The 24741-nt window shown below is 36.9% G+C and overlaps 1 protein-coding gene and 1 long non-coding RNA gene across 3 annotated transcripts; one reads left to right on the top strand and one right to left on the bottom strand.

Annotated features, from left to right (window-relative positions):
• Window positions 1–298: 298 nt before the first annotated feature.
• Window positions 299–19936, bottom strand: ATP6V0D2 (ATPase H+ transporting V0 subunit d2). The gene is made up of 8 exons (XM_071737878.1): window positions 19656–19936; window positions 12596–12767; window positions 10715–10893; window positions 8005–8084; window positions 6129–6206; window positions 2708–2884; window positions 1256–1333; window positions 299–744 (listed from the first exon to the last, which is right to left on the bottom strand). The coding sequence occupies exons 1-8, from the start codon at window positions 19783–19785 to the stop codon at window positions 583–585; spliced, it is 1056 nt and encodes a 351-aa protein (XP_071593979.1). The 5' UTR covers window positions 19786–19936; the 3' UTR covers window positions 299–582.
• Window positions 18143–23439, top strand: LOC139793344 (uncharacterized). Of its 2 annotated transcripts, XR_011724590.1 has the most exons (4): window positions 18143–18461; window positions 19191–19270; window positions 20889–21009; window positions 23325–23439. It is a non-coding gene; the product is annotated as an uncharacterized lncRNA (long non-coding RNA). The 2 variants fall into 2 exon arrangements; XR_011724591.1 differs by lacking the exon at window positions 19191–19270 and having other exon boundaries at window positions 23325–23435.
• The last annotated feature ends 1302 nt before the right edge of the window (window positions 23440–24741 follow it).

Here is a 24741-nt window from a genome sequence, read left to right as displayed (position 1 = left end):
AACTACTCATTTGAATTTAGCTGCAGAGAGGTTTCCCTGTAAAAAGGTTCAGGAAGCTCTTTCTTGCTATTCCTTAAGGGGAATCTCAGAGTAACCCTAAAAATTCCCTCTTATTTGTGTGTTAAGTCCTTCAAACACTTTTGTATGCCATGAAGACGACCATAAATTTAAGACTGAAGTAGTGGTTTAGTTGGCCCTTTGAGAAAACTTTTAATTCAAAATTAAGCCGTTAAAGAGCTTTTCAAATGTCATTGATAGGTTACTTCAAAAAGAAAAAAAAAGAGAAAGAATATGGATGTAAGGTCTTGCATGAAGTTTTTATTGATCAGTTAAATTAAAATGGGCACAGTGGGGAGCAAATCTACAAACAAAATCTATAAATGAACTCATTTATATTTCCTTAGAAAGTATTCATATCTCTAATTTTACTACTTTCTCTTACACTGCTTTATATAAGCAAGATCATTAATATAATTTTAAACACTTGGTAAGAGTTAATTTTTGAAATAAGAGGGATTTTTTTTTTCTTCTCTCTGAAATAATGTATCTTTTCAGGCATTAAAGGATTATAAATTTTCAGATTTAGAAAATCGGAATGTAGTTGTTAATTTTGGTTCTGTGTCTCTGAGAAATGCATTCAGCAATCCATACAATATTCCTGCATTCTTGTTCCTTTAGCTTTACATAGGCATAAAATATACCATAATGAAACTGGTTGTTGAATGCAAGTACATTCAGCTTTACCTGTGGAAAAGATAAATCAAATGTTAAAATAGAACAGTAAAGAAGGCAAATGTGATTTTTATATAGCATTTATGATCAATATTTTTCTGTAACTTTGGAACCATGACTATATTGAGGAGTCTTAAGTATAGCTGTAAATGAAATGTCATATCTGGATTAATTTTAGTAATAGACCACAGCTGTATTGAGTAAAGGAAGTGGTGAAACACCTTCAGTAGACTATTCAAAGATATTTCACTCAGCAGGTTATACAAGATGGTTTTTGGACAGGCTGACAGAGCTGACAGTTCTGTAACTAGTCTTCAAAAGAATGGGTTTATTTTATTTAAAAAGGTAAATCAATTTATTTTAATGCAGCCAAATGTTTAGAGCCATAAAAATAGTGTTCTTGAATGCAAGGACTGACTGATGCAGTACAGTAGAATCAAAAGTGTAGTACCTCATTCTTGTTTTAAATGTTACTCCAGGTGGGTAACTTTCATTTTGATATTTTAAGGTTAGAAGTGCTTACCTCATGTTCAAAAAATGCATCCTCCAGTGTCTTTTCTCCAGTGCCACTCCCTACACCTCCAAACACAGCCTTGTATTCCTAAAAGCATAGACACCCAACCAATGGAAATAAGGTATTTTTGCATTCAGTGCAGCACAGATACCTTACATAATTAATTAATCTACATTAAGTAATCTTTCTCTATAGAAGAACTCATACAGCAATTACAGTTCTACATAAATCAAAAGTTAAAAGCATGTAGTCAGCAAAAGAAAGGTCATGTTTGTTCTTGTATTTCTCACTGTCAATCCCTACAACTTAGAGTAATTTAAAGTAATTTACTGAAGGCACTAAAAGAGACTTATTGTAGAATGACACATGACCTTTTGCTCCTTTGGACAGAGAGCACTGAACTTCTTGTACAAATAGTATCCATCAGAGCCAGAGCTGTGAACAGAGCCAAAACTCTGAACTCTGATCCTCACATGGCTGCTTATTTTATTTCCAGTAGTCAGCTGGGTTTACTTTACCTGTGTTAATGTTAATATTGTATCTAAATCCATTAGTCTTACATGTTATCCTGGAATATTCTGTGCAGGTGTATTTGACTTACTTTCTTACATGTTACATTTCTGTGTAATTTGCTTCTCTGTGCACTGGTACACTGTAGCAGTGCAGTGTAGATGTAGTAAAACAGTTCCCAAATTTATCTAAATATCCCATCATCACATGAATAGACTTGTCTATGCCACACTGACATGGTGACACTTGCTTCTGACATTCTGCTTATGCACAGGAACTGATGTGCATTTGCAGCTTTGTTTCTTCAGTGGAAAAAGCAGTAGAACAGACATAATTTTGTTTTGAGTGCTTACTTGGAAGTAGCTCAAACATTATACGTGATCAGAGTACCACAGTTAATTCATAGAGCAAGTATTGTATACTGGTTGATCTTCAATAGTCACATCAGTATGAACAACTTAATCTACTTCTTTAATTCCATCAGTCACTTAGAGGAAACTTTTCAGAAGGGCATTTTTACAGTACACCAGTAATAAGTCAGGTTTGGGTTCATCTGTGACATGAACTGTTTAGTCAACTCATTTTAAAATTACTTATGACTTTGCTCTCAAATCTTGCAGACAGCAGTTGTGAAATGAAACTCAATTTGGGTAGGATTAATGAAGTAGGAAAAGTTGTGTTTACTAGGATGTGATTTGGTCTTACTGAAACATGACTGTAGGAAGCACTTTGTATTGCACTAAGGTGGTAATATTTACACCAAAGGCCTTTGATTCCACATACAAATGGAAACTTTTCTACCGTTGCTGATAGAAAAGCCTCTCTCAAAAATGCTTCTAACTTATGCAAATATTCTAAAAGTCTGCTGACATTTAAAGATGTTAAATATTTTTCTTCTGTTTTTTGGTTTGGTTTTTTTTTTTTTTTTTTTTAGGAAATTAGATTACATACTGCATAGTAGTCTGCAACACTCTTCACTTGCTCATAGTCATCTGCATTAGCCAAGAGGTGTAAGCCTTCTGGATACAGTTTTCCACAGGTTGGATACAGCTTCTCTCGGTCATCTTTACTCAGCTCAGTGCCAAATGAATTAATGGTGATGATAAAGGCACGTCTGTCAGCCTCAAACTCAAATGCAAAACAAAGAATAAAGAGGTGTTATCTCATCCTGAACTAAGGTAGGGTTATATTTTTTTTTCAGTAACATAAAGTATGAAAAATAAAAAAAATTAAAAAGTGGACTTCAAAGCATTAGAAGCATACCTTATTTTAAAAATTGTAAATCATTATTTGCAAATGCTTGTTAAATTTTAACTAGAAAATCAATGTTTTGCAAGGAGGGCTTTTATTCTGTGATTTTTATACCTAAAATATTATCTCTGCTACTTCCTTATTTTTCTATTTAGTTATTCAGATGCTGGCAAAAAAACCCCATAATCTTCTCACACACCCTTCTGGAGTTATGAAATAACTCTCCTATAAATAATAATAATACAGGAAAGGGCCAAGAATCAATAGCACTTCCTGGAGTAACTCAGAGTGCTGTTAAGAGTAAAGATTGAGTGAAAATCTTGGGGAGAAAAAGTAGTTCTGGAACAAAAGTATTTAAAACACTAATTTAATAAGGCGGGGGGGGGTGATATTTACTTGCAAAGTTATATTTTTCAAGTGTTTAAAAAAATGTGAATTTTTAACACATAAAGTCAAGGGCTATATTTCTTCTGCCAGGTTTAGATGCCCATAGTGCCTGTATTTTCCCTGCAGCAGTAGACTGAAAGTCATTGTAATGTCTAGATCACAGCTTGTGATCAAAGAAGACAAATTTTCACTTGCCATTCTTACAGTATGAATTTAAAAGGTAACAGCAAATGAAAATGATCTTACTGAATTCTGTCTGATTTACATATATTCTTCTGTCTTGAGATCTAAATTGACTATGGTTTTCTTTATTACTGAATTTCATGTAAGAACAGCAGAGCCCTTGCTAATTACAGGGATTATACAGGAAAATCTTCCAAATTTTAGGAACACCTGCATTTTAGGAAGCTTGCAGAATTTCTTATGCTTTGAATATATGAACTATATTTAAGAGGAAGGTACTCTTTTCAGTTTAATAATAAGGCTGCAATTGCAACATAGTTCTATAACTTTAGCAATTAAGCACATTTTCATAGATCCTACTCCTGTGTGCTGGAACACACTGCAACACAGGGACCCAGCTGCCCTCTGGCACTGACTTCAGAGCAAGGAAAATGAATAAACAACAGAGAAATAATGAGAAGAAAATAAGTGTGCTTTAAAAGATTTCTAGCTAATGAATAACAGGGACAAATTTCACTTGCCTTACTAATAAATAGGCCTATCAGCCCTAGTGGAACTCTTTTGGAAGGACAAATGCTTTGGTTTTTTAACTTGTTAAAGCCATTTAGAATCTAGCTGTCAGATTTGTTGGTTTTTTTGTGGAAAAATCATGCTCAGACAGAAATGCAACTAATGCTAGCAGGTTTGGAACCTACTTCTGGTAGCTTCCAGTTTGAGAAAATCTGTGGGATCAGTCCCATCCACACTGACCTCTCAGTGCATCTGTTATTGGCGTATGAGGTTCTACACAGTGAGAAAGGCCATGGAGCATTTATTTGGGGAACTTGGGCCATCTGATTGCTGCAGTTTGAGGTGGAATCACTGGATGAGCATTTCTTAAGTGCTTTTGGTGAACTGCTACCTGAGAATTAGAATGGGGTTCTAATCACAGATACAGCACCAGCAGCATCAAGAAACTGCAGTTTCTTGTCAGCTTCAGGGTTAAACATGCAACGTTTGTTGTCCGTGGTAGAAGGGAGATTGTCAGTACTTGTAATGTGAAATGTTGGCACCCTGACTGGCAATCAAGGAGGTGGGGACTTCAAATCTGTCAGCCTCATGCTGATAGGGTCAACTTGGTAGTATTATATGTAAGATTACAGAATAAATAGCAAGTATTCATTTGAAGTATTAAACTTTGGCCCTTTGTGAATTCAGCCATCAGCAATCTGTTCTGTGCATTTCTTCAGATTATTAAACTGTTATAGAAATCTTCTACAGGAAAATTTATCCTCCCACATGATTAAAATTAGATAGGGATTTTAAAGCAGCTTATCATAGACCAAACTGTTGCAACCACTATAAGGAGAATTTTAAAACATACTTAAACTAATGTTACAAGTAATCTGCTCTCAGCATGAATTTCTAGCTAAAAATGAACTTTCTGAAAAATCTGATTCAAGTCTGAAATGTCTTTACCTTTGCCAGCCAATCTCTTCATTTTTATTTTTCAGAAATGAAGAGTTGAAATACTTTATTTCTGGTCGATTTCAATTTTCTTTAGAACATAAAACAAAATATTATGACCCAGTTGATATGAAATTGCATTCCCTTTCAGGACACTTTTTTTTGTAAGATGTAATCTAGACTCCTTCTTTATTCAGGGGTGAGCTCCCAGGGTTATTATCTCGTACCTATAAAGCAAACTGTGAGCCTGATGTCACCAGAGCTCAGTGAATTTTATTCAGTTTCCAGGGTGTGTGTTTTGCTTATCCAGAAAAAAAGACTTCTGGAAGCAAATGAGTGATCTGGCTCTCAAACTCTGCAAAGAATTGTGATAAACCATTTTAAAAAAAATAGAGCAGAATGCTGAGAACTCAATTTTAGAAATTTCTGCCTCTTTTATTACAATAACTGATGCAAAAATACCATTCACTACCTGCTGCAGGGATGCGTTGAGGAGGAGGATGTCTGGAATTTTGTACATCATTGAAAAAATAAATACTAAACTTTTCTGTCTTGGGATAAAAGTAAAACATAAGAAGTTGGACACATGACACTAGTTCCAAATATCACTCAACTCAAACTTCAACCGTTAATTTTAATAGGAGAGAAAATGAACATAATAATTCCATGAAGCTGAAAGATTATTGATTAGTAAATATGCAGTTATGGCTGATGTTAGCTATCCCAAATTCAGTTTTGAGGTAGGAGGTGTAAGAACAACCTGCTTTTTTATTTTTTTCTACATAATACAGAAAAATGTTAAGGAGCATAAGTTTGAGATTAGTGAACTATTTATTCTGTTCTGCTCTCTGTTACAGAAAAATAATAACTGATGCTAACTCTTCTCTGGCAATGAACTAGCTGCTTCTCCAGTCAGGAGGTAAAAGTCATCCTAGAATAAAGTCTTCATTACATTTTAAAAAAAACAGTTATTATTCAGAAGAGAAACAAACATTTGGTAGATAACTTTGCAAATGGAGAGAGAAAGAGTTGGAAAAAACCCAAAGTAACATAATTACAAAACATCGTGGAGGATTTTCATTTATAAAGACTGAATTTTTCTTACCTCAAGAATCGGTCTCATTATTTCTGCTGTAGTACCACCTTGTTTTTCACAAAACTTATAAAATGCCTCAAGATAAGACTACATGAAAGAAGAGAAATATTATAAATGCTCCTTAGACCTGAACCAGCAAAGCACATAGTCATGAACTTAATTTTAAAATACTTCCATCAACTATGATAATTCTACCTATGAATTTTAATTCAAGTATGTTCTTAATTACTTTGCTGGACTGAAAGATGAAATATCAATATGCAAATGCCTTGTTACTGTGATATGGGTTCAAATGTTTAAAAAAAATTTTATAGGACAAATACAACATTTGATTTCTGAAGAAGGAATTCCTTGAGCTCCATTGAGTTTCCACTGCATAATAAGCAGATGGCTGAAGGAAGCTCTGCATTTATAAGTGGAGGAGGGGATTTGGGAATATGCCACAGCTGTTGGACCAGCACTATGAGGATATGCAAAGTAATCCCTACTGCTATACCCTAAACCCTGGATTAGGGCAGAACAGCAGACAAAGCTTCTGTAATACTGGTCTGCAGAGCTCTCTGGTTTATTAAGAATTCTGGCCTTGTGCAGGAAGGACCCTGAATATCTCGAAGATGCTGTTCACCCTTCTTCTCCATGGAACATTCATGTTATCAGAGTGCATTTGGTGCAACTTTACACAATCCTGTTAAAATAAACTGTCACTAGCTAAGCAAGTAAAGTGAATTTTAAGTTGAGATTTCAAGGAGGATCTGCTGCATGGATTCTGCATTAGGTTCTGTACAGCGCTATCTGATAGTAAAGCTGAAACATAATTGGTCACATTGACAGCTGAAGCAAAGGAGAGAGGATATATTAATAATTCAGAAGCTTTTGCAGAATGACCCCCCTGAGACTTAAAAGAGTGAGAAGAAAAAATTTAGAATTAATAAGCGTAAATGTATGGTTATGCACACAGGATATAAGAATCAAATATGTATGTTATCAAATGGAAGAAGAGAGCCTAGAGTCTAGCTTATTAATACTGTGAAAGAATTAAAATACTTGGGTATAACTGATGGTTTTAAATGACAGGAAATTGTAGAATATTTAAGAATCAAATATTGGCTTGGAGATTTATAATTATAATTTGTAAGACAAATAGAAGTATTTTTTTGCTACCCATCTAATGCAATCAGATCACTATAAGTTGGGGGAATTCACTGTGAAAGAAAAGTAACAAAGAATTTGGAGAGAATGTTCCAGGCAGAACCATTAATAGAATGAAATATGTACAGCCTTTAAAGAGACCATCCTAAGAGTCTTGACCTATGTGCTAATATTTGTAAAATACTTTGAAAATGCAAGGCACATGTTAGATGCCAGTCCTTACAGTAGTGTGCTGTAGCAATGCTTAAGATAATTTTTAAAGGAATGAAAATTAAACAAAACCTTTCAGTAAAAAAGTGTTACCTAGATTCAAAGCAGTTACATCTTTTCAAATCATAACTCCCTCTTATAAATAAAAATAAATGCTAGCCAAAACCTGTCTAGGCTCATTTAGGAGCTAACCATTCCATGACATTTGGTGGATAACTGGGTTATTCATAAACAAATGGATCTGGATATTAGCCTGACATCTAAAGTGTTTTCATTAATGAGATGTTACAGTTTAGATGCAGACCTAAAAATGAAAAACATCCCCAAACAGTGGAGTAAAAATGAAAGGAACTGGATTTGATTCCTGGACTTGTCATCAACCAGGTCAACTTAGCTTGCTTTATCTCACCATGCTTCTGTTTCCCCATCCACAAAGCAGGGTTAAGATACTGAACTTTTCTGAGACACTTCAAAAAAAAAAACAAAAAAAACAAAACAAGATTATCTTTACATTGCAAGAACTTGCCTTGTACAGTTTGTTGCGCATTATTTCAATGTTCATTTCATCCAGGTCATTTTCAGACAAGCAGTCTTGAAAGAAAGCAGCTGAAAACAGAGTTTATTATTTTGCAGTATAAATCTACTTGATGATAATATGCATCCCTTGTCTATTGCCTTTCACCAGTGTGCAAGCAAGAACCTGAGGTTTCTGTTGTACAAGAAAGACTGACAGAGAGGAAGAGAAATCCTCTTGATTTTCTCCTTATCCTCCTACTCTCTGCTTTTTAATGAGAATCTGCTGTGAAGGGAATCAATCAGTGCTGCAGCCAAAGTCCACATCTCCAGGAGAATCAGATGGGAAATGCTAGTGAAAGCCCTAATCTTCTCAGAAGTATATGGTTTGGGCATTAGGGAGATTTTCTAGTGAGGAACACAAAAGATAATTTTGCTCTTAAATCATGCAGATATTCTACATTTCTAAGAATCTTCTTTCCTATTTTCCCTCTTCCTCTTTGAGCATGTCTGTAGTCGGGGAAAGGCAACAGGTTGCAACTCGTAAGGGGCACAAGCTTTGAGCTGGGCCATCTGCAGTTCCAGGTTCTCTGCTGAAGAGGCTAAAGAGCAAACTTTTGAACAGGGAGGCAGAGGATGAATTTCATTCATACAGCTGGGCCACTTAAAAACGCTGTATTCATAACCAACAAAAGTATGCCCATCCCTCACTGTTCCTCAGCTTAGCCAGTGGGGCAGACCTGTGCTTCATGAGTGTTGTCTGGAACACTGGCAGTGAAAGATGGTATTCAGACAAAACAAGTGAGCCTGGCCCTGTTTTGTGAGCTTCTCCCTTCCTTCTCTTCAGCATCCAGATTTTGAATGAAGAAGAGTAGAGCACATAGTCCTAATAGTCCCTTTTAGGATGTCTTTGTAGATCCATTTAAAGATCTGAAACTACTCCCTGCTTTTACAAACTTTTTTAACAAAGAAAAAAATTCCATGAATTTATTACAAGCTGTTTTGTTTTACCTGTTTTAAAACTATTTTTCTGATGGGATTTGGTTTGGTAACCAAAGCAAACATCAACAGTAAGCAACAGTTCACCACCTACTTTGGACAAACCACTGCCTTCTGGCCCTGTCCTCTCCAAAGTGGTGTCAATCCTCTTTAGTTTGTCCACACACCACAGGGCTCTCCCCATGTTCATTTTAGCTGCCCTGCTCTGTACCTTCTCTGGTTTCACTGTACGGGTGTCAGTGCCCCAGCATTGGCAGCGGGGGCTGCAGAATGGGCTCTATGAGGAGAGGCTGAGGCTGCCCCATGCTGGACACTTCCAGATGGTTCCATCCAACCCTCCCTGCATGGCATGGCTGAGCCCTTCTGCCTCATCAGTGGCACCTCTGGGAAAATATATTTTTAAGGGCAAAAAATGTGGGATGTAGGGAGGAAGAGGGGCATAAACTGAGAAACATCAGAGGGAACACCAAGTTCAGATAAGCAGGAGAAGCCACTCCATGGCTCTGGAGCAGGTACTGCCTGCTGCCCATGGAGGTACCAGTGCTGGGGCAGGTGCTTCTGAGGCGAGTGACTGCTGCCCATGGAGAGCTCACACTGGAGCAGAGGATAAGTGTGAGGGGGAAAGAGGAGCAGAGAGAAACCACCATGTACTGCCTGTAAACTCTGCCTGTTCCTTGTGCCGCTCATGGTGCCTCCAAAGTGACTGCATATAACCTGCCATGATCACGGGGGCAAAGGAGAGGAGTCTGGAGCAAAGGAGGGGAGGAAAGGTGCTTTCCCTGAGTGTGTTCCCTTTGTTCCTTGAAGTTTGTTTGTTTCCTAATGTCTGCATCAATAATTAAATATATTAGTATTAATCAAGACTAAATCAAGCTGATTTTCTCCAGGGTGAATCTGTTTTGCTTGCAATAGTACTTAGTAGGTGATCTCATCCTACAATCTCCTTTCCCCATCTCCCATTTTCTCCTCCCTGTGCAAAGAGGAAAGGTGGGGGATGAGCAATTTTGCCTTCTCGTGCCAACCCACCATGCTGTCTTCAGAAGCAGAAACCAAATCCACTCACAGTACTAAAGATGAGGGCACACAGTGCTTTCATATCTGTTCAAATCCAGCCAGCTTATTCTCAGCAGCCTTCACAGCACTGCCCCACAGCTTGTCATTTTTTTGACCTTGTTGGCTGCTGCAGGACATTGAACTGATCCTCATCTCAATTTCAGAATGCAACATTCCCAACCCTCGCTCTGTTTTGCTTTTAGGCTTAGTTCTTCAAAATAATGATTTTCTTTGTGTTTAAATCATGGGCAAATCCCAAGGGTGTTCTAAAGCAACATTTAATATTTATTACTAACTGACCGCTTCTTTATCCTTAGTGAGGGGTAGGCAAGATTTCATCTTACATTTTTTAATTATAGATGCAGGTGTTGAAACAAAACTCTAGATACATTAAATCAGTGGCTACTTTGGGTATAAAAGATATCAATTACTTTTCTTGAATAGCATATTTTCTTTGTGCTGCTACCCAAAGTTGCTATAGAAACTGTTAGTAAATGTTACTAGAAAGCATCCTGAACGCTACTTCAGAAGTGCTTGATCCACACTTCATGTTTTGTGATACCAAAATGCAGCATATACAGTGGAAAACATATTGCTCCATCTCTGGTATTCTAAAGAATACAGGACTAATAGTTTCAGGACAGAAATAAGAAATAACTTAGTGTTCCTACCTAATGGTGTGTCAACCAAAATTGCATTGAACAGCTCAGTGGGGTTTGAGGCAATGCTGACTGCTTCCATTTGCTCAAAACATCCCAGTGGATGGCACTTGGGAACAAGTTCAGCAAGAGGCCGCTGGTGTAATGTGCCGGTTATTAAAAGAATTACATTGTCGATCATATAGCTGTATCTGTATTTGAAAGAAAAAGTAAAGATATTTACCTTCACAATGAATTACAGTACAAACTCAAGATTTTTTGGAAATGAGTAATAATACTGAAGTCATAAATAACCAAGTACTTGCAAGTCTGTAACAAAAAGCTATCAGAGGTTTTTCAATAGCAAGTCGATAACACAGTGCTAGTTTTAAACCACATGACTGCTAAGGAAAAGAGATGCTTTTAAAGAAAGGTAAACTGAAACATGAATATAATAAGCATAATAAGTGCCAAATGTAGATTTGCTGTAAGAAGTGAGAATGAATGGTATGAAAAAGTAAATCACCTGAGGTATCATCTTCTGTAGTTTGGGATTTTGTTATTTCATACAGAGCATCTGAACAGAGAAGAAGTGCATGGGAACCTCTGCACTGAGCTGCAGAGTTCATGCAGGTGGACCAGCTTTAGGGCTTTCTTCTTACTCAACTTTAAACATCCTCTCATGAGAAAGCTAAGAATAGATTTTCAGATTTCTTCTTTATTACTAAAATTTTTCAGTAGACACTTTCTATCAACTTCTAACTAGTTTTACTGTCAGAGAGGCTAAGATTTTTTTTGTGATATGGAAACATGAAAGGTCTTCCCTTGGGCTATTTAAAACAAGGATGCCCATTTTCAGCTTGCATTGTTAGAATCATAGGAATGTTTTGGGTTGTAAGGGACCTTAAAGATCATCTAGTACTAGTCTCCCAGCATGGGAAGGGACACCTTCCATTAGACCAGGTTGCTTAAAGCCCCATCCAGCCTGGCCATGAACACTTCCAGGAAGGGGGCATCCACAACCTTCCTGAGCAACCTGTGCCACTGTTTCACCACCCTCATACTAAAGAATTTAATCCTAGTATCTAACCTAAATCTACCTTCTTTCAGTTTAAAAACATTTCCCCTCATCGTATCACAACATGCCCTTGTAAAAAGTTCTCCTCCAGCTTTCTAGTATTCTTGTTATAATATAATAAAAAGCTAAGATCAAGGGGGGCAAAAAGTTAGGTTAAATACCCTTCTGACATTTCAGTAAACCATGTCATTACACTGTTATAGAGCAGATTATTGTTCTTAATGCTGTTTAAGCCACTCATTGACAAGTTTTATCTGTTTATAAATGTATTGAGATCAGAACTTTCTCTTTGTCTGGCACCAAACAGCACTTTTTGAAAAAACCTAAGCATCTATTTTAAAATTCTAAGGATCTTATTGTACACAACATAAAGTTTTTCTGGTTTAAGGGTTCAAAGTATATAAAAATATCTTTCCCTCTTTTAAAAAAGTCTAGGATTTGCCACATCTGTAGGAATTAAATCAATGCCCTGCGCATGATGAAATTGCTAATTTTGCATACGTCACCACCACAAACCTGTTTTGCAAGTTCTTTGACAAAAATGATGTTTGAAAATGATAACCATTTTTCTCAATCTCTACCACTCCTCCTGTCATTGTATGCTGAAAAAAACCCCTGCTCAAGTTCTTTAAAATAAGTAATTGCAAAGACATCAACTTTTTAATATTTTCAGAATTTATACTAGCAAATTAGGTATGTAAATGTTGCAGTAGCAAAGAAATTTTGACATTAATAAAAAACTTAATAGAAATTCAGTTACAATGCATTTACACTGTTTTAACATGTAACTTTTTGCTTTCAGTCAATATGGTAACTTCTGTGGTAACATTACTTACGTGATAAAATTCAGAAAAGTGGCAAGTGGTTCAAAAGCATGGTTTCTGAAGTAATGAAATTCTGTGAGTAGTTTTGTTTTCAGTTTATCATCGATGGTGGAAATAGTGAGAGGATCAGTTTCATTAGCCAAGAAGTTGCCATAGTCTGTAGTCTGTAAATGTAACTTTAGATCTGAAATTAAATTCAAGGAAGATCATGAGAATAAACTGACATTACACTGTCCACAAACCAAATAAAAAGCTTTTAGAATGTTAGTTTCTAACTTTATATTTTCACATTAAGGGTCTGCTCATACTCTCATGAAGACTCATACATGAAGAGATTTGGCCACAGATTTAACATAAATGCATAATTCCTGCAGATTCCTACTGCCTTCTATTAGTGAGGCATGCCACAGGAAAGCATAAGTAGTTTACACATTTTTCAGAAGTTTCATTGATAACTTTAGTTTCCAGCCACACCAGACACAATGTTAAATACTGCTGTCCTGAGCCCCTTCTCAATAAGGTTTGTTCAATGTTTTGACTTCTCTGGTTTATTCAGGGCCCCATTCTTGCACCATCATAATACAACACTTGTTTTGTCTCCTGCATTTCTATGGACTGTTATGCATCAATAGGAATTATCTTTTAACTCTTTTAAACTCTTAAACTTTCATGTGAAACAGATAAATCTCAGGTAAGACTATAATCTTATGTTATCAGGCTGCCTGAAGAGGAAAACTCATCTTGCCTGCCTCTAATTCTGGGCTCCAAATGGTTTCTGCAGTGGAGCACTTAAAAGGGCAACTTTGTGCTCTCTTAGCATTTCTAGTTTGGCTTTGTATGATCTATGGCTGTGACTACCAAATCCTAAGAAGCTGTTCCAGGAACTTGGGTTATCGTGACAATTTCTGTCTGAGCTACCAACCTTGGTAATTGAGGAAAATGTGTTGGTTAGACAACAAAGTTGAAAGAAGCATTTTTAATATCAAGGAATTAATTTGATAAATTCCTTCTGCTAGCCATTTTCCACCATGAGATAAAAAGGATTTGAATCAGTTCTTGGTATTCAAAGCAGTTTAACATTTCCTTTTAGAAAAGCCCCTGTAATATTGCATTGTTATGTTCAAAGGCTGTATTAAAACTACTGTAAATTATAGGCTGAGACAATGCTAATGGTTCTAATCTAACGATTAGATTTCCAGATAAAATCTGAACTGGTATTTATGGAAAAGGACATCAGCACTCCTTGTATTCAATATACTGTATACTATATTCAGTAAGGTTGTCCACACCAAGATTTAAAGCACAAGAACATTGTGAATTCAAACTCCTACATCTAACACTTTAGTTTACTGAGCTAGATGACCCTCAGGGTTTACAGGCTGGGTGCCACATGAACTCACATTAGCAATTACAGAATCACAGAATGGTATGAGTTGAAAGGGATGTTTAGAGGTTACATAGTCCAACCTCTCTGCAGTGAATAGGGACATCTTCAACTAGATCAAGTTGCTCATAACCCCATCCAACCAAAATTTGAATGTGTCTAGGAACAGGGCTCTGGGCAATATGTTCCAGTGTTTTGCCACCCTCATTGTGAAAAATTTCTTCCTTATATCTAACCTGAATCCTCCTTCTTTTAGTTAAAACAATTACATATTGCTACAGGCCTTACAGAAAACTCTGTCCTCATCTTTCTTATAAGAACACTGTTAAGAACTGGAAGGCCACAATAAGGTCTCCCAGGACCCCTCTCTTCTCCAGGCTGAACAACCCCAACTCTCTCAGCCTGTAGTCATAGGAGAGGTGCTTCAGCCCTCTGATTATTTTTTGTCCTTCCTCTGGACCCACTCCATGGGTCCATGTCTTCCCTGTGCTGAGGACTCCAAAGCTGGATACAGAATTCCATATGAGGTCTCACAAGAGCAAAGGGGCAGAATCACCTTCCTTGACTGACTGGCTACACTTCTTTTGATGCAGCCCAGGATACACTTGGTCTTCTGGGCTTCAAGTGCACATTTCTGGGTCATGTCCAGATTTTTTATCCACGAGTACCACCAAGTCATTCTCTATGCTGCTCTCAGTCCCTTCATTTCCCTTTCTGCATTGATACCAGGGGTTTCCTGGTGGGATCCTGGGGTGCAGGACCTTGCACTTGGCTTTGTTGAACCTGTTGAGGTTCACATGGGCCCAATGGACTTGTCCAGGTACCTCTGGATGGCATCTCATCATTCAGGCATATCAACCATACCATTCAACTTGGTGTCATCTGCAAACTGAGGGTGCACTCAACCCCACTGTCTATGTGGGATATTAAAGATATTAAACAGTACTGGTCCCAGCAGACCCCTGAGTTATACCACTCATCATTGAACCATTCAGACAATTCCTTACCCACTGAACGATCCATCCACCAAATCCACATCAAATCACATCAACTCATCCTTGGATAGGACATCTTTACTCAGCTAGTTCTTTGGAAATATTAGCATTTCTTTAGATCTTCCTGCAACAGACTGAACTTATGCTCCCAGTGTAAACTAATTGCTTCCTAAAACTATATAGGTGATCACAAAGCTGTTGATAAAAGAGGGCAGAGGGAATTGGTCTTTCAGTGGTAAGAGGCAGATACTAAGAAATAGTCGTGGTTTCAGTACAGGTTACCATGAAGGAAGAAGAAAGAGAATCCAAATATAACAAAAGAAACCCACTTACTTCAAGAAAGAGAGAAAGGTAAACAAGGTTAAGAGATACACAAAAATGCAGAATTATGGCCAGAAATGAGTCTAAATATGTAAGAACAACTTTTTTTAAAATCACTATTTTCATATCACATCTACATTTCCTGTGAGCACTGATTATTTTTGCTTTCCCTTTTTTATTGCAAAGAAAGTAAAAATATATGGCATATGGTATGATTAAATAATAGTACCTCATTACATGCATAGAGCTGAATTCTAGCTTTCCTCAATTCCTTCCTGACTGAGAGTGGTTTGACAAGACTGTGTTGCCTTTCTCAGTTCTTTTATTGATGGAGTGGCTTCAAAATCCATGTCATAATGTGAAGCATGAAAAAATTAGCTATAACATATTAAATAGCCCCATATGACTCTCAAAAGCTATGAAGGAAATTATATGCCCAGAAATAGTGTATTTATGACCCTGCCACTTCCAGAGTTCTCTTTAGAGAAGTATTTCTTCTAAATGTTTTAATAATTGCCAGCATGACTACTTGTATGTAAGAAACAATATTCAAACCTATTGCATGGTCTTAGATAACACAACTGAGGAAATAATCTTTCACAAGCTTCAATACCATGCAATAGCAATCAGGAGTGCCTTAATCAGAGTTCACACCATGAGAGAGTTCATTCAGTGCAGCTCAGTGACTGCTCTACTGATCTTGAATGATGTTCTTTTGGTTGTTGCCCTAAGTGAGACCTGGGTACCAGCACAGTCAGACACTTGGCCTAGCAACATGACCTGATGACCTGGAAGAGGTAGATGGCTGAGCATCACAGAGGCTCCAGACATTCCTGTTTGACAAAACATTTTTGTGACAACAGCTCCTCCATTTCTCAGGAGCTCTTGGAGACCTACGCAAGACCCTGAGCTCTTCAGCCTGTTCCTGAGTTTCCCAGGAAAGAAAGTACCTGCATTTCAGCTGTCAGCCTTACTGCCATCCATCTGCATCATCTATTCCCTCATACAACTTTATGCAGGAAAATCATATATGGGAAATGTATGACTTTAAATAATGTGATGCTAAATCACATTATTTTACTCATAATTGAACAGCAATCAAACACAATTAACAGTATTTTTTAAATTAATTGCATGGAAGGAGACTTGTTTAAGATGAATGCAGTTGGGAGAGGAATGATGCTAATCAGAAAGAATATTATAAGAACTTAAACACAGCATTAACCTTCCTTTTTCTGCATCAAGCACATGGAGTCTTGCTTGACTTCTCACTATCATAGCAAACTACTCCCAGTTTTCAGTTTCATTTCAGCCACTGGGTGCTGGGGTGCCCCAGCTCTGGCAAATTAAGAGAATTTATTTCAATGACATTGGGAGCAGTGCTGGACCTCTTGTCCTTCTTTGGTGTCCTAGAGAGCAGAGTAGTCTTTCCATCATGCAAGGGAGAATGAAGATCTGAATTTAACCCTTTCATATTCTATTTCAAAGAGCATCAGCAGGGCTCCCCTGAGGATCCCATTCCCCTGAAACAGATGATGACACAGAGTCAGACTCTTAGCATGCCATGTTGCAGAAGTTTCAGACAGTGCTGCAGCCCAAAAGGTAGCTCCGAGGAAATTATAATAATTCAAACAAGCCCAAAAGGATGTCTAAGTTAAACTGGAAGCCTCTTCTCCTCTCTGTGTGGCCCTGAATTTAGAGGACACAGTAGTATCATATGTCAATTATCATCCTCCTTTTTTTCTTTCCCTCTTGCTGTTATACTTTTTTTGTGGTTATCAAGCAGATGGAAAACACTAACCAATAGTTTTTCTTGTGGTTCTCCTGTACTGACATTATGGTTTCCCCTCTAGAGATATCAAAACCACTTTGAAATTAAAAGATCTTTTTGATTCTATTTATGGGCTACTTGAGGTTGTTTTGATTTAGTTTCTGCTTGTTTGTTTTAGCATATTTATAATATTTTTAACTTAGGCCAGCTTTTGCGGTGTGATGCTAGGCCACAGAATACAGAATGGGGTAAATTTATTTATCTTTTAATGTGACGACATGAACTAAGGGCATTGTTGGACAAGTACGATTGTACTACAGTACAAATCCATATGCTGGTTCTTGTAATTTGAAATAAAACACAGTGTATTCATAAAGCTTTATTTCTTATGTTAGAGGTAAGGGTCTGTGGTTTTGGTGCACTGTAGAGTTGCGGTGGAAGTTCCTGTAGGTACAGTGAGATAAGTGTATTTAGCCTCATGTATGAATCCAAGACTTCTCATATTTTCCTTATAAAAATATATTTGCTTTATTTAGAAAATTGGTGGGGTTGTGTTAGCTGTCTAAAAGAAGTAGAAAAGGTTGCAATGGAGAAAGAGCTGTGGCTGAACATAGAAAAAGAAAAGAGATCGTGGGTAGTAGAGATGTGCAGGTTGAAGGATGCTGCTTTTGTTGCTGAAATAATTTGCAATCTAAAATTGAATGAACTTTAGAAAGAAGGTTCAAAAAAAGGGTCATTGTTCTTCCTATAATAAATCTTTCTTTGAAAAGAATTTTATCTCTCTGTTGTGATCCATACCTCTGTTGAATGCTTTAATGTTGAAGGCTTATATATCTCAGAAAGTTTGAAAACTACTTCCTGGTTCTAAATAACTAGGATTCTTTTTGCATTACTTAAAATTTAGACATACTTTTTTTAGATTTAGTTTTCTTAACTGTTCTTAACATGAGCAAGTATTCTTCTGGGAAGTATGAGGAAAATCCTTTGTTCTTGTATGCTTTTAAAAATAATTAAACCTGTATGTTTTAATCTTGTTTGGAAATAACCAGGGATTTGTGTGGTGGCTTTTTTCTCTTCATGGAGCCTTTGGTAACGTTATTTCTTGAGTTCTTCTGCAGGACTGAGTGGAGTAAGAGCAAGGTTTAACAAGTCTGAAAGTCTGTATATTGATGGAGCAAAACTTTTTTAATTTAATAATTAACTATGATACCAAGAGTGTCTGTAGAATCTTTAAGCTGCATAGATCACAGCTGCTGGTACAAATAAGCAGCTGAAACTTGATTTTATCCAGCTGTCATAAGGAATAGATTTGAATTCTCAGAGTAAGGGCATACACATGTTCTGGGTGTCTAAGCTGCCATTGTTTGAAAAGGAGATGTGATACAGCTCTCCAGCTTACCAGATGAGGTAGGTACATTCACTTGGTCAGCTGAATAATCTCGAGATCCCATTGACTAGACTGACAATCTCTTGATTATTAGTGGCTATATATATATTATTGATTATATATATAGATTATTATGAGAGGAAGTTTACCCTGACGACCGATAGATAGCTACATGTATCTATTTAAATGTTGTTTTTATCTGCAAGATGATTGGTAAGCAACATTCCCAGAATTATATTACTATATTAATAGTTTATGACAGCTTCAAAAAACCATTGTATATGGAAATAATCAGGTTCTGCACTTCTCATTTCCCCAGATCCGTTACTGCATACACAAAGAAGCCAATGCTAAAACCAGAGTGAACTTATTATTTTTCCTTGTTCATTTTTCAAATTAATCTAAGATAGTGCATGTTATAGAAATTACTTCAATGTACAATCATAGCTTTTGTTTTGGAGTCAGGGAAAGAAACTTTATGTTCCTTTAGAAGGTGATTTTTTTTTTCTATTGCATTTTTTTTCCTGCCAAGTGTCTAAAGATATGTCATATGATTCTTTGTGCAACTCTGTCTTCATCAGGCTGTGACCAGTCTTGGCCACAGAAAGCTGTTTTGGAAACTAATGTGTGTTCTCTTTATTACTGTGGCAAAGTCACCTTGAATAAAGCTTTTTCTTTTTTTTTTTTTTAGCTTGAAAATAGTTCAGTTTTATCTTTGTGAAGTTTAATTTTCTTTTCCTGGTAAACAGAATGTCCCCCTCTACCACAAAACTCATGAAGTAATAAAGAACTAAAATTATGTATTTTATAGAGAAACTCAGAGCCAAAGGTAAGCTTTTAATAAGATTTTGGAAACTATTTTATCTAGCTGAAATTATATGAAACTTCTATACTTTAACAGTTCTATGATGTGGCTAAAAGCTGTGAGATGTTTACCAGTCTCCGTAGGAACTCTATGGATGAGATTTCCAGACCTTATCAGAAAACTAGAAAATCCCATCCTCTGGATTGCTTTGCAAATCACAGCCTGTACAGTCCTAGGGTAATTTCTGTGGAAAACTATTAACTTAAATATGAGAGCAGGTCTTCAAAGGACATCAGAGTTATCTCTGGTTCTTAAGATAAGCTCTCAGTACTTCACTCTTCTACCTTCCCCACTTCAAAGGTCTAAGCAACAGAATTTCTTCCTAAATAAAATAAACCATCAGACTTACCTTCTAGGGTCTCACACTGTGCTAAATTGGTGTAGTCTGCACTTGTCAAAATTCCTGCTTTGAACCCTCGGACCAGACCTTCCAAGTAGCCATGGTCCACATTGAAGTAGAACTCTGAATATCCCGGCATGGAGAAAAGGAGGTTTAATCTCTCTAATGGATACTTGATGGTACTGAAAGTCTGACACCAAGTGCTCTCCTTGTCTTTGGAAGGAGTGACAAGTAGTCACTGATTTCCTGCCAGCCTATGATTGTTTTTTACCAACTAGTTTCTTCCTGATTCTTACTACTAGTGTAATTCCAGCATAGTTGATGCTTACACAATGACCAGTCAGAAAATCCAATTCCCTCCTGTCAGAGCCAGAAAATGAACCTATTACTGTTGAAAGAGAATCAAAAAAGGAAGTATAAGATTTAACTCTTTAAGAGCTTAAAGAATGCTCTTTACTGTTTGGAAAATGCGAATGCTTATTACAAAACTCGGTGGCATTTTTCTGTTTCTTAAATGTATTCTCTACAAGAAGTTCTCTGTGAATACCCGATGAAAAAATAATTCTGTATTACAATTGTGAGCTGTGGTAGCATATAGCCTATTCAACATTTATAGAGATGTTTTCTTAGTGTCTCTGTATCCCTTTGGGGTTTTAACATTTTTGATTTCTGGAAATTTTCTGCTGCTCACCTCCATCAATAAATATGTATACAACTTATAAGATCCTTCTAATAATTACAGTGAACACTAGGTTGTGCCCATAGGTGAAAGGTCTTTGGCAGATTTACCTTTCATTAGCCTTTAAAGTGAACATCCAGAACTTACCTCAAACCTATAGTTTGTTTAAGATCCAATGAAAACACTCCATTTTCAGTAAGATGTGGAAATAACTCTTACTTTCCTCTTACAAAAAAAATTATACAAGTAGGAATCTTGCTTTTAGTAATGCAAATTTAGGTCCTTTTTAGACCTGCTGATCTTTATTCCATTTAAACTTGACACTGCTAAATCTATCAGTGACTTTTATAGTAAACTCATGTGTCACCTTTCAGATTTAGGTGCCACAAAGTTGAGAGTTCAAAGAGGCTATGCTTCTGTAATCAATTCTAAAAGACCTTTTTCTCCCTAAATTAGCTAGCAGAATGCAACATATCTCTTCAAGCTTTCCTGGAAGGGTAAGTCTTATTGCACACTAGGTGGTATTTAGATATGTAGTTAACTGGAGATCGGTGACATTGCAGGGAGGTGTCTGAAGAGTGCTGCATGGTTGGAGAGTTAACACCAGCAACAGAAACTGCAACAGCTGCCTGCCACCCACATCTCAACACTCAGACTCCATTTTCAGTGCTCTGAACACGTGTGGTGAGTTGTGTCAACTGAAGACCTGCAGCTTGACTTTTATATTGATCCCTTGTGCTGAAATGTGGCTGCAGGAAGAGCTGTGAGTCAGCAGCCATGGGGACATTGCTGTGACTATGAGACTTTCTCCCCTACCCTAGGAGCTGAGAGACTGATGACAGCTCGGTACTCACCAGGTGATTGCTGTCTACGACGCCTTGCTGCTGGCACAGCAAGGAAGGCTTTGCAGGCCACAAAATGAGGCAGAAGGTGCCTGGATGTTTGCTGTCCAAACAGCCACCCACTGCTTCCTCTAGGAAGGTCACTAGCTAGCTGGCTTCTTGGCTGGCTGACCAGGAGCCTCCACTGGGCTTGGAGTGGCCACAAGCCACCTGGCAGGCCAGACTGAACCAGGGCAGTAATGCTACCTTGAGGGTCACATTATTAAAATTGTCTCCACGATTATCACCACACCTGTAACTGGCTGCAGGGGAGATAATGACAGCACTAAGACATTTAAAAAAAAAATAACTCATGCTCAGATATGAAAATTGTAATTAGTCAAGAGTGCAAATATTACCTAGAGTACCAAAGTTTATTCCCTATGAAATAGGCTTACAGTCTAAAAGAAGAATGGCACAGACCAGGCCTATTAGACAAGAGAAATAAAACAGCTCCCTCCCATATACAATTTGGTTTTGCCTACCAAATCTGCATGCCAGCAGTGCTCAGAACTTCCTTGTCCAAGAAGCTGTCAGAAGCAGCTTGTTGATGATGTTTCAAAAGCCACAGAAGTTTTTCAGGATGTGTGACCACCGTCAGTGATTCCTCACTGACACATGAAGTTAACCACATTTTAACTTAAACCTGTTTGGGTTTTTTTTGTTTTTTTTCTTCTGGTCATCATTGTTCCATTGTTCTAGTGTGTTTTGCTTGACAGCTTCTAATATTCCATTTTTCATGGGAAAGGAACAAGGAGAGGTAACAATATGAGTGACTTATTACTGTGTACACTAACAGCAATTCTTGTTTCTAACCCACACACCTCTGAAGTGTTTATGTGAAACATAAACAAGTACTGTCTCTCTGCAGCTGAGTTCAGGCCTCCCCCAGCTGCCACCACAGTGTATCAGAATGTGGCACATCTCCAGCTGGTGGCAGTCCAAGGTTATGCTGTCCACAAGCTCCAGACAACAGAGCCAGTGCAGAAATGGCTTTGCAATAGGTCCTAAATTTAGTAAGGTGCAGGGTCATGTGAATACTGCCTGGCAGGTGCAAATACCACCACGGGAGATTCTCCAGTGAGAAAGTGCTACCACGAGTTCTGTAAATACTGTCAGGACCATCATTTCAGGTATTATCACTCAGCAAAGTTGTCTCGTGAAATCTGTGTACTTTTTTGAATCGTTGCAGGAAATCGCAAAGCCTGGCTAAAGTCTTGAGTGATTTTATCTAATAAGGGATAAGGTTTCAGCTGACATGATCCAGGTTAATCGGCTGCATTCAGCAACAACAGAAAATGCCCTGTTCTCTGATTTTTGTTACAAGAAAAAAATTGGTAGGAGGAGACAGCTTTAGCAGCAATTTTGAGACAATACATAGAATTACCTAATACACAAAATTTTAACATTAAAATATATAGGTTAAATATTTATTGCTGTAATCAATCAATATCATGTTCAATATCTCTTGATCTCATTTATTATGAGTGGCTAGTACCATATGATTTCATTAACATTTTGTAGTAGGTATGGTTTAATTAAAAAATAAAGTTTTTTATATCAATTAATTTACTTTTAAAGATGTGTGAATAGCCTTTAACAAAATTACTACGTGAAAAAATATGATACTCTTAACTTCCCTGTTAAGTTTGTGGAATGAGAAGGTTGAGGTATTTTTAAAAATATTTTCTTTAGTAGTGATCTAAATAAATACTGGTAGCATGTTTAGGAGGAGACATTAGTTCAGACAAAGTGGAATTAGCAACACAAAACTGTTCAGATCTAAGAGCAAAATTTAACCTTTGATACTGACATTATTTCAGAAACTGTGAAGCAAAACGCATTTGTTATTTAACCACAAGAGGTCATCATAGCACTGCAATAAGCCTCCTTTCTTCGATTTTTTTTTTAACCTCCACTGAAAGAAATAAACCTGGAAAGAAATATGAAAAAAGTTCTGGCTTTTAAATTTTTTCAGCTAATTTAAAGTTAAAAATAAAAAAGGACAAACAAGCTATATCCATTTTACCTGTGGTTTTGCTATATGCACTGATTTTCTCTGAGCTTCCTCTTTTTTTTTTTTTTTTTTTTTTTTTTTTTTTTTTTTTTTTTTAACAGTGTTGACAGCTCCTAGCCACGAGGTTAATACTGAAGAACAAATGCAAGTGACGAAGAATCAGCAGAAGAGTGAATAAGTGCTGTTTTATCAGTGGAATGTTCACTAAATCACATGAATTCAACACACTTTTTTTCATTAGAAGTACTTGAAGATGCTGTATTTTTCATCATGGAATCTCATTTAGAAGTCTATTTATAATTTTAGCCAGGCAGGTCTCTTCTTAAATTGTGATTTTTCTTATCCAGAAACAAAATTCACTCAAGTCTTGACTGTGCAGTTGCTTGCACAGATAATTAGCACCATATGTGCCAGATTTAGTGTTATCAGTATACAGTGCTGCATGTGGGTGAAACAGATTGATTCTTTTTGTTTGAATGTGGGAGATTTTTGACCTCTGACTTTATGTTTCCTTTCCTGTCAGACGAAAATTCACCTCCCTTACTTATAAATCAAAAGTGTTTTTAAAAACATAGTGTGTTCTTTCAGCTGTTTCCCTGCCTCCCAAAATATGGATTTTTTTTTAGATCGCCAAGGTAAAAATAATTAAGCTGTGCACTATTCAAATTAAAACTATTTTAATTTTTTAACACAAATTAGTAGAACCTAAACTGAGCTGCAGACTTTTGGAATGCAGTATTTCCAGTATTTGTTACATATCTTTGCATTGGCATTGAAAGACAACTATATCAAAACTCTTAAAACTTGGTAAATTCTGGAATATTCTGTGCTATGTTTCTGAGCAAGATGACTCATTCCTAAAAATCCTTTCAAAACATGATCTGTTGAAATCCCTCAGTTTTTGAAATAATAGCAGAACAGTTCTGATTGTGATATATAAACTGAGATTCAACCTTTCTGAGGGGCTGAGTACTTCTACCTCTTGTTAGATGAGTATCAAATACAATTAGATACCATGTGGACCCTAGCACTCCAAGTAGCTAGAAGGATGCTAACATGGGTAGCATAAGTGGAGCTCAACTACATCTAACACAATTAGATCTGTCCCAGTTTCTCAGCTTTTCTGAACGGCTCTCAGCCATAAGAAACAGCCAAAGTACATTTATATCTGTGAAGGCTTAAAATAAAATCTATGAAATTAAACAATGTATACATTATGTTTTCATAAAACATGAAAATTGAGAGTGGTGATAGGCTATACACATGAAGACACAATCCAGCTGCCATGCTTCTAGCTGTTTTTAAAGCATGATCAGATCTTATTGATACCTTAGCCCTCTGTGCCAACCAAAATGTTGAAACTGGCTGACACACCCTGTGCTAATCCACACCCCAGCCAATTTACGCTGTCTTCAGAGTCTTCACAGCAATTATGCACCCCTAACTTTCTTATCACTTGATTAGCTTTTGATTGAATTTACATAAAATACATCTTTGGCTCCTCTTCCTTTTTAAAAG

This window comes from Heliangelus exortis, chromosome 2 (assembly GCF_036169615.1).
Source record: "Heliangelus exortis chromosome 2, bHelExo1.hap1, whole genome shotgun sequence".
NCBI lineage: Eukaryota > Metazoa > Chordata > Aves > Apodiformes > Trochilidae > Heliangelus > Heliangelus exortis.
The sequence above is the reverse complement of the archived record's forward strand: the minus strand, read 5'-3'. Positions and strand labels throughout refer to the sequence as shown.